At 64.0% G+C, this 9,093-nt stretch overlaps 2 protein-coding genes across 2 annotated transcripts; both read right to left on the bottom strand.

Moving 5' to 3' along the window:
• Positions 1 to 620: 620 nt before the first annotated feature.
• Positions 621 to 3,716, bottom strand: RNF225 (ring finger protein 225). Its single transcript, XM_054048302.1, has 2 exons — positions 3,590 to 3,716; positions 621 to 2,745 (listed from the first exon to the last, which is right to left on the bottom strand). Exon 2 carries the CDS (start codon positions 2,660 to 2,662, stop codon positions 1,721 to 1,723), a length of 942 nt encoding a protein of 313 aa, XP_053904277.1. The 5' UTR covers positions 2,663 to 2,745; positions 3,590 to 3,716; the 3' UTR covers positions 621 to 1,720.
• A 2,068-nt stretch (positions 3,717 to 5,784) lies between these two features.
• RPS5 (ribosomal protein S5) lies at positions 5,785 to 8,833 on the bottom strand. The gene is made up of 6 exons (XM_054048331.1): positions 8,727 to 8,833; positions 7,754 to 7,859; positions 7,093 to 7,302; positions 6,799 to 6,927; positions 6,533 to 6,631; positions 5,785 to 5,890 (listed from the first exon to the last, which is right to left on the bottom strand). Exons 2-6 carry the CDS (start codon positions 7,856 to 7,858, stop codon positions 5,822 to 5,824), a joined length of 612 nt encoding a protein of 203 aa, XP_053904306.1. The 5' UTR covers position 7,859; positions 8,727 to 8,833; the 3' UTR covers positions 5,785 to 5,821.
• Positions 8,834 to 9,093: the final 260 nt, after the last annotated feature.

Here is a 9,093-nt window from a genome sequence, read left to right as displayed (position 1 = left end):
AATGGACCCTGGAGGCCCAGAGCTGAGAGTCTGGATCCAGGGTGGTCCCCATGGCTCTCCCGACAGCTCCCACCTGAGCTGGGCCCAGAGCCACTGGAATGGGGGTGAGGGGATGTTCCCTAACAAGATCCCATCAGTGTTCAGACTGTCCCCGTCTGAGTCCCAGGAACAGGAATCATGAGAAGGGCAGGAGAGCAGACCCACACGGGGAGCGAATGTGCCAGGGAGCATTGGTATTTGTTAGACACAGCACCGGGCAGCTGCTCTGCGGGGGCAGCACAACATGTGAACACCCAGCGTACACAGCACAACACCCGCTGTAGTACGCATGGGTCACAACATTTAGGACACGCAGCAGGACAGAGCTCAACAGGTCAGACTCAGTGAGCATGGTGGTTCATTCTGGCCTTAAAAATCTGAGAGAAAGAGCCCCCTAGAGCCAGCCCCCAGCCAGCCCCAGCGACAGGAACCCCCAGCCCCAGAGACATTCCCCCGCCCCCCAGGAGCTTGTTCTGGGAGGGTCAACAACAGTGACCCTCCCAGAACCCCCAGCCCATGGGACAGTGAGCCCCATAAAGATAACCCCCACCCAGCCCTGGGCCTGGGGGCTGGCTGAGCAACTGAGAGCCCCAGGGATAGAACCCAGGAGTCTGGCTCCCAGCCCCCATTGCTCTAACCTGCTGGGAGCCTGTTTGCACCAGGGGGCATTTCCACTCCCCACACAGCCCTCCAGGGCTCCCAGCTGCCAGGAATCTGCCTACCCTGGGACTTCCCAGCCATGCCTGCAGAGCTCTGCCCGTGAGGAAGTAGAGCTCCAGGGTGCTTCGAGTGAGTGCAGGACTCCTGGGTCCTGTCTGTGGCTCTGGGAGGGCCATGGGATCTAGTGGTTAGAGCAGTGGCTTGGGACCCAGGACTCCTGGGTTCTGTCCCTGGCTCTGGGAGGGCTGTGGGGTCTAGAGGTTAGAGTAGGGGACTAGGAGACAGGACTCCTGGCTGGGTGCAGGCTGGCACTCCAGTGGCTGGGCTTGCCCCCACTCTTCTGGCTGAGGTCAGGAGGCCAGTTGTTGGGAACTGGACGGATGAGGGTGGAGTTGTGGATGGGCCCCAGCACCCAGGAACCAGCCCCAAGCAGGAAACCTGCCAGTGCTGGGCCCCTGGGGCTAAGGAGAGAAAATGCTGTTAACCCTCCCTGCACTGGGAGTCGGGGGAAGAATTGAGCACAAGCGGTTCCCAGCACACACACCCCAGCCACCCGCTCGAACCACTAGGCCATAGTCCCCTCCCAGAGCCAGGCTAGAACCCAGGAGTCCTGCCTCCCAGCCCCCACCTCCCCTCACGTAGGGTCAGTAATGAGCCCTTTGTGGCTTTCCCCTGTTGCTGCCACAGACCCTCCAGAGCCTTCACATATGAAAAATAAAATCATTTAATGAAGGGGGGAGGGGAGAAGCAGGGGGTGTCCCTCATTGATTCCCTGTAGCAGCAAAGTGGGGCCTTTAACCCCCTCGATGGACCCCATCTAGGGCAGTCTCCTCAGGGCTCACAGCTTCTGCTCCCCCCCCCCCCCGAGCCACAGCCCCAAAACCTTGGGGGGGCTGGAAGTCTGGGGGGGGCAAGCTGGAAGAAGCAGTGGCGGGGGTGCCCCTGTGATAGTATCCACTTGTGGCCCAGCCTCCACCTCTTGCCTCGGGGTTCAGGGCTCACAGGGGGACTGGGCCCCATGTCAGTTCCTGGCTGGGTTCAGTGTTGGGGGGCCCAGGCCTCTCCATCTCCTCCTCCTGCTACCAGGCGGTGGAGATGCCATCTCTCCAGCCAGCCCCATAGCCCCGTCCCTGGGGGGCTGTGCCAGCAGCCATCTGTCACTAGGTGGCAGTGGCGCAGCAGTGCCGTTGGGCCAGGGCACCTGCCAGGTGGCGTTGCCCAGCCCGCCTGGCCCTGGCCCGTAGGTCGTCGGCAGCATGAAGAAGATGTAGACGCCGGAGATCACCAGCCCCACGGTGACAGTTACGGCCACTGCCACAGCCACAGCGAAGGGCCAGCTGGAGCAGCCCAGCCCCCGCAGCCCCCCGCCCACACCCCGCGGTGCGGGCCGCCCCACATCCACGCTCAGGCTGACGGTGCTGAGGGCAGGGCCTGGCTTGGGTAGCGCGAGCCCCCGGCCCTTTCGGGTCCCCCAGCCCGGCACGTACAGCAGCCCCCGGCGCCGGCTGAAGCGCACAGAGCTGCTGGGGGCGGCAGGCGCCAGGGGCAGCCGGTCCAGCAGGTCCAGGCAGGTGGGCAGGCCAGGCAGGCCCTTGCGGGGGGGCAGGCAGGTCAACTCCCGGCACACGGGGCAGCTGACGGCGTTGACCTGCTCCGAGGAGACGTTGATGCGGGCTAGGCACTCGAGGCAGAAGGTGTGCCCGCAACCCAGCGCCTTGGGCACCTTGAACAACCGGTCATAGGGCGAGAAGCAGATCACACAGTCCATGGAGGCCTTGTCTTCATCCTCCTCCTCCTTAGTGCCCCAGGAAGCCTGCTCTGCCAGCTCAGCACCCCAGGGGCCCCCCTCTGCCAGCTCAGCGCTCCGGGCCTCCCGCTCCACCAGCTCAGCACTCCAGGACCCCTGCTCCACCAGCTCAGTGCCCTGGGGCCCCCCTAGCCCCACTTCCCCTGGTGCCGCCATGCCAAAGTTTGGCTCCCCTAGTCGGTGAGGGCGCAGGTGGTGCCAGCCGGCAGACACGTCCCGGCCTGGCCCCGTTGACGTCTCTGGGGAGGGAAGGGAGAAAGGACAATATTTACCCGGTGGAGATAACGTGCCCCATGACCTGGCCAAGCTGGGCGCCACCCCCTACACGCCCAATTCCTCAGGGGGAGGCTATCGGCCGCTCCCCAGCTAATCGGGAGTCACGCCGATACAGTACCACCTGGGGCTAGGGCATCGGCATGGAGCTGCCAGACACTCCCAGCCGGCGGGAGGGGAAGGAAAAGGGAGGCATCCAGGGGACGCACACCCCAAAGCACATCACTCTCAGCCCCCCAGCCTTCACTCTCGACACAGCCCTTGCTCGCCCAAGCCTGGGCTCGCCCAAACAGCTTTGCTAGTGCCCCTTGACCACCAATCCTCCCTCCCCCCCCTCTATCCTACCCCTGGGCTCCCCCAAGACCTGCCGGTGCCTCTCACTCCCAACCCACAGCCCCATGCTAGCCCAGGCCTGGGCTCCCCCCGAGCTCTGCTGGTGCCCCTCAATCCTGCCCCCGCTGGTATTCCAGCCCTGGGATCCCCGAAACAGCTTTGCCAGTGGACCTCAATCCCACCCTATACCTGGGCTCCCCCAGCCCTGCCAGTGCCCCTCACGCCCAACCCACAGCCTCTGCTACCCCAGCCGTGGGCTCCCCTCAGATCTGCCGGTGCCCCTCTCCCTCCCCACCCCCCGCTATACTACCCCTTGGCTTCTCCCCTCCTCCCCCCCCTGCTATCCTAACCGTGGACTCCCCACAGATCTGTTGGTGCTCTCAAGTCTGCCCTCACTGCTATTTCAGCCCTGGGCTCCTCCATACAGCTTTCGGTGCCCCCCAGTCCTGGGCTCAGTCCCCATAGAGTCAGGCTCACCTGGTCCAGGCCTGGGCACAGGTGAGATGTTATCGGAGCAGGTGCGCTGGGGTTGCTAGGTCGCTCCTCCTGGCTCCTGGTGCTGCTGGCCCCGGCAGCTCCCAGGCTCTGGAATCTGCCCCCTGCAGGGAGCATTTCCCCTAGTGGTGCCCGCCCTGCTGCCCCGGCCCGCCCAGTTCTTTTGGGGCTGGGTGCGGCCAGGGCGACAAGCCGGTGCCACCACATTCCCTTCCTGTGGCTACTAGCCAGGAATGCGACCGGTAGCTGGCTCTGCCAGGGTTAACCCTTCACCACCCCCCTCCACGCCCCAGCCACAGAGCGCCCCCTGCTCAGCCCCCGACTGCTCCCCGCAACACAGCACCCCCTGCTGAGCCCCCGACCGTTCCCCACAGCACAGCGCCCCCTGCTGAGCCCCCGACCGCTCTCTGCGCCATGGTGCCCCCTGCTGAGCCCCCAACTGTTCCCTGCAACAGCACCCCCTACTGAGCCCCTGCAACCACTCCCTGCAGCACAGCGCCCCCCGCTGAGTCCCCCGCCCCCCAGAGACCAGCACCCCCTGCTGAACCCATCCTGATCCTGGCAGCCCAGTGCTCCCTACTGAGCCCCCACCCCATTCCCTGCAACCCAGCACCCCCTACTGAGCCCCTCCCCTGCTCCCTGCAGCACCCCCCTGATGAGAACCCCACTGCTCCCTGCAGCACAGCAGCCCCTGCCCCACTCCATGGAAACCAGTACCCCATGCTGAACCTGTGCCCTGCCCCCATACAACAGCAGGCCCTTGTGCCACACTGGGGGCTTCGGACCAGCCCTATAGCGAATCTAACCCATGGAGTGTTCCAGTCTTTCAAGTTGGGTCTATACCCTACTGTTTGGGCAGCACAGCAGAGAAAGACATGGGCCCCTGCACATGAGCTGAGAGAGGATCTACTACCCCCTCAAGCTAGCTCCTTCTGAAAGGGTCTGGGCAGGGGAGAGGTGTGTATGGAGGAAAGGGAAGGGTGGGTGCATGGGGCAGGCACTCTCCCAGCCGTGCCACAGGGCATAGCTGTGCCATGCAGCAGGGTCTGCCGGGCGACCTGCCCCAGTCACACCCTGGGCCCTGACTCCAGCTGTGAAGGCTGGACAAAAAGCAAGAGCTGAGCAGGAGGGTCTGGATGCCATGGGGCTGGAGAGGTTGACTCGGAGGAGCTGGCAGTGCAGGGAAGGGGAGGGCTGACACCTCACACCCAGATGGTCTAGGAGCAGGCAGGCATCCGGAGGTCAGATCTACTGCCCGCACTGTGTAATGAGTCTAGGGGGCCCTGCTCTACTCCAACAGGCCTAGACCCTGTGCTGAGGCCAAGGCCCAGCCCAGCAAACCTGCTCTGGAGAGACAGCCCCCTTGTCCCAGCCAGCTCTGGCAAGCTCAGAACTAGGGCCTCTGGGCCAGCCCGACTGGTGTAACTGGTGTGGCCAGCCTTGCCTGGGGGGAACTGGCTCCTTCTATCTCACAAAACACACCCACCCCCGTGGCTTATGGCCAATTAGCCCTTCCCCTCCAGACCAATCACCATGGGCCTCCTCCCTGCTCTGTGACCACATGCCCTACATAGCACCCTCAGCCCCTGGGAATATAGATCGGCATCCAGCCAGGAACACAGGACAGGCAGAGGAGTCCTGCTGGACCCACAGGGGAAGCGAAGAGCTAGGACCGCCCCATTGCAGAGGGGAGTGACTCTCCATTTCAAGAGGGGGCCCTGCTCTTCATGCTCCCCCAGCTTTTCTTGAGGGTGGGGGGGTGGGTGGAGGAACAGGGCCAGGCCCTACAACCAGCTCCCAGCCCATCCATGCCTTGTGGGCCCCCAGAGGCAGCTGCTATTAGGGGACATATGGGGCAGAGACAGGCCTGCAAGCAGCTGCTCCCCAGAGACAGCAAGGCAGAGCAGGCTCTACTGCCTTGTGATGCCTGCACTGGTGAGCAGCCACCCCACCCCCCACAGCTGGAGCCAGCTGCAGCCCTCCACCAACCCCAAGCCCACTCCAGGGAGACCCACTGCCACCCACACCTCTACAGGCAAGAGATGGCACCTGCCCATCCCCAGAAAGGGCAACAGAGCAGGCCGCAGGAGGTGGTCATGGAAGGGCAGCATCAAGCAGAGCTTACTCCCTCCTCCCGCAGGCGGGGGCCAGCAGCTCAGAGAGGACACACAGGGGAGTGAGTGGAATCAGTTTATTGAGGTGGTTCCCGCAGCTTTAACGGTTTGACTTGGCCACACGCTCCAGCTCGTCCTTCTTCTTGATGGCATAGGAGTTGGAGGAGCCCTGGGAAGGGGAGAGATGGTGAGATTCCCCCCCATGGTGGAGCCACCCCTGCTCCCTAAGAGCCAGCTCAGGGGGCACCCCCCAGTGGTGACATGGCACTGTGCTGCAGAGGGGACAGCTGTAGGGCAGGGCTCTGCCAGCAGGGCTCAGTCAAAGGCTCATGCCAATTGCCAGGGGAAGGCAAGGAAAGGGGGCCATTGGAGGCCCTGGGGCAGGAGCAGTCCTGCAGCCCTTCACTGTTAGGGACACACATGGACTCAAAGCTCCCCTCTATCGGGTGTAGTTATCCGCACAGCCCCCAGGGGGCACAGGCAGTGACCCAGGCTGGCGATGCACCAGAGGGGAAGCAGCTATGTGGCACAGAAGCCCTTTGACACCAGTCTGTGTCAACACGAGTGGCTGCATTGGTGGGACCATCGCCATGCACAGCCAGCGCCTAAGCGACAAAGGGCAGAGCAGGCTGCAGGAAGGAGGGGCTGAGCTGGGGGAGCCACATGCCAGGCCTCCACTCCAGACAACACGAAGCTGGGCAGGATGCTGTCTGGGAACCCAGCACTTGCCCTTGTCCTCCACTCTGAGTGGGCAGACATCTCCCAGCACGATGGGTCAGGCGCAGGCAGGTGCCTGGCCCCCACCTCTCACCTTGGCAGCATTGATGAGTTCGTCAGCCAGGCACTCGGCGATGGTCTTGATGTTGCGGAAGGCGGCCTCGCGGGCCCCGGTGCATAGCAGCCAGATGGCCTGGGGGGGGGGGGGGGCAGAGAGGGGTTACCAGGTGCCCAGAGCCAGTGGGCAGCAGTGCCCAGCCCATACGCACTGTGGAGTGGGCACTATGCACAGCTGCATGGGGAGGGGAGTCATGCTCAGGGATGATGGGGCATGCTATGAACACATGTATGGCCAGGTACCTGGTTGACACGGCGCAGTGGGGACACATCCACGGCCTGTCTCCGGACAGTGCCGGCACGGCCGATGCGGGTCGAGTCCTCCCTGGGCCCGCTGTTGATGATGGCGTTGACCAGGACCTGCAGGGGGTTCTGCACAGAGAGAATCGCATGGACAGGTCAGCCAGGGCGGAGATCCCACATAACCCAAACCCCGACCCCAGCTGAGATCACATGCACAGAGCCCAGCCCCCAAACCGTCCCTCCCGCACCCCTGCCTGGCCAGGACAGCCAGCACCCCTGCCCTCGGAAGCTCACCTCCCCGGTGAGCAGGTGGATGATCTCGAAGGCGTGCTTGACGATGCGCACGGTCATGAGCTTCTTGCCGTTGTTGCGGCCATGCATCATCATGGAGTTGGTGAGGCGCTCCACGATGGGGCACTGAGCCTTGCGGAAGCGCTTGGCCGCGTAGCGCCCGGCGCTGTGGGGCAGGTACTTGGCGTACTTCTCCTTCACCGCAATGTAGTCCTGGGCCGGGGAGAGAGACTAGTTCAGGGGTGGTACAGGGAGGGGGAGACACCCTCCACCTCCACCCCACGCTGACAGAGGCAGCCACAGTCTGAGAGCAACAGGGTGGCAAACCCAGGCATCCTATCCCACCCACTATGACGGTGCACAGAAGGCATGAGCTGTGAGGAGAGGCAAGAGACCTAGGTATCCCTCCCCGCCAAAGTGCGAGCTGTAAGTTGGGGACCTAGGCATCCTGCCTCACTCCCTGCAGCCCTTCCTGCTGTGCACAGAGGGTGTGAGGTATGGGGGGGACCCAGGCATCCTGCCTCACTCCCTGCAGCCCCGCCCGCTGCATACAGAGAGCATGAGGTGTGTGTGTGTTGGGGCAGGGGGGGAGGGGGAGAGGGAGAGAGAGAGAGAGAGAAGGGGAACCCAAGCATCCTGGCCCGCCCACGCAGGCTTCCCGGACCTGCAGGGAGATGTCATTGATCTGGACGTCATCTGTGCTCCATTTCCCGAAAAGCTTGATGTCGGGGGTCTCGGCCACAGCGGGCGCCGTCTCCCACTCGGTCATTCTGGGGAGGGCAGAAGGGAAGGTCAGGCAATGCAGCACCCCCATGTCCCACACTCAACCCTCCCATATATGGGGGACCCCAATGCCATGCCCATCCCTATAGGGCAGAACCCCCAAACCAGTCCCCTGGCAGAGCAACCCCTCCACCTCACCAGCAGCCCCCCTCAATGTCCCCACCAAGGAGAGCACCCCACGGCAGTGTGCAATCCCTGCTAGCCCCCGTGGGACAGCCCCCCCAAGTCCCACACACAGCTCCTCTGGGGTGGGGGGCTGCCCAAAATGACGCCTCTGGAGGCATCTCCAGGGTAGCTGCTGTGGGGAGCGCACAGCTTGGGGGGCAACAGCCATCTGCAGCCTCTGGCTCCTGCCAGCTAGGCACCCAGAGGGCCGGCGCAGGATATTTCCAGTAAGGCCTATGGGTTCCCCTCCAGCATGGGGCGCGTCAGTTCCGCCCCCCACTGCACCGGGCAGGGCGACGGGCCCAGCGGTGCCTGCTCGGCTCACTGCGCCCGTGGGTGGAGATTGGGGGGGGGGGGGTTTGAGAGAAACAGGTGGTGTCTGCACGGCAGGAACAGGACCCGCCTCGGGTGGGGATCAAGACACATAGGGAGGGCGCTGCACCTGGAAACATCTCCTGGGGTTCCATACTCCCCATCGCCCCACGCGCGAGCCCCTGGGGTTCCACTCCGCCCCCCCCCCACGGGCAGCCCCGGGATTCCAATCGCCCCGCAACGTTCCACGCGCGGGCCCCTCGCACCCCTGGGGTTCCACCCCCCTTCGCCCCACACGCAGCCCCAGGATTCCATCCCCACACGCGGGGCCTCGGCCGCCCCCCATCAGCGTTCCATCCCAGCCCCCCCGCACTCACATGGCGGTAGCTCCGGCGGCGTCTAGCACAGGAAAGAGAACTCTATACGGGGTTTCCCAGGCTCTTATGATCTAGAGGGCCAAGAAGAGCTTCCGGTGCTGAACTACGATTGCGCCACTCTGCGTCCAGGGGCGGCAGGTAGGCGTGACGAGGGGTTCCGAAGCCTCGCTTCCGCCCAGGGCTTTGCCCGCTAATCTGTTGTGCGCGTGTGTAGGCATGTTCCCATTTCTACGTCCGGAGAGGGTGCTCACGCATGTGCAGTGCTGGAAGCGTCGGCCAGCATTGACCCCTCTCTGACTCATGCGCGCGTCGCTTACCCCGGCGTTTCAAAAATGGCCGCTCGAGAGAGCGCATGCGCAGCATGTAT

This window comes from Malaclemys terrapin, chromosome 13, assembly GCF_027887155.1.
Source record: "Malaclemys terrapin pileata isolate rMalTer1 chromosome 13, rMalTer1.hap1, whole genome shotgun sequence".
Lineage (NCBI taxonomy): Eukaryota > Metazoa > Chordata > Testudines > Emydidae > Malaclemys > Malaclemys terrapin.
This window is presented reverse-complemented; position numbering and strand designations above follow the sequence as displayed.

Coding starts and splice junctions, on each gene's coding strand:
- RNF225 (XM_054048302.1), bottom strand. CDS start 2,662: ATGGCGGCACCAGGGGAAGTGGGGCTAGGGGGGCCCCAGGGCACTGAG.
- RPS5 (XM_054048331.1), bottom strand. CDS start 7,858: ATGACCGAGTGGGAGACGGCGCCCGCTGTGGCCGAGACCCCCGACATC. Junction 6,928..7,092: donor TCCACCTGCTCACCGGGGAG/GTGAGCTTCCGA, acceptor CTCTCTGTGCAG/AACCCCCTGCAGGTCCTGGT. Junction 5,891..6,532: donor AACTCATCAATGCTGCCAAG/GTGAGAGGTGGG, acceptor TCCCCTTCCCAG/GGCTCCTCCAACTCCTATGC.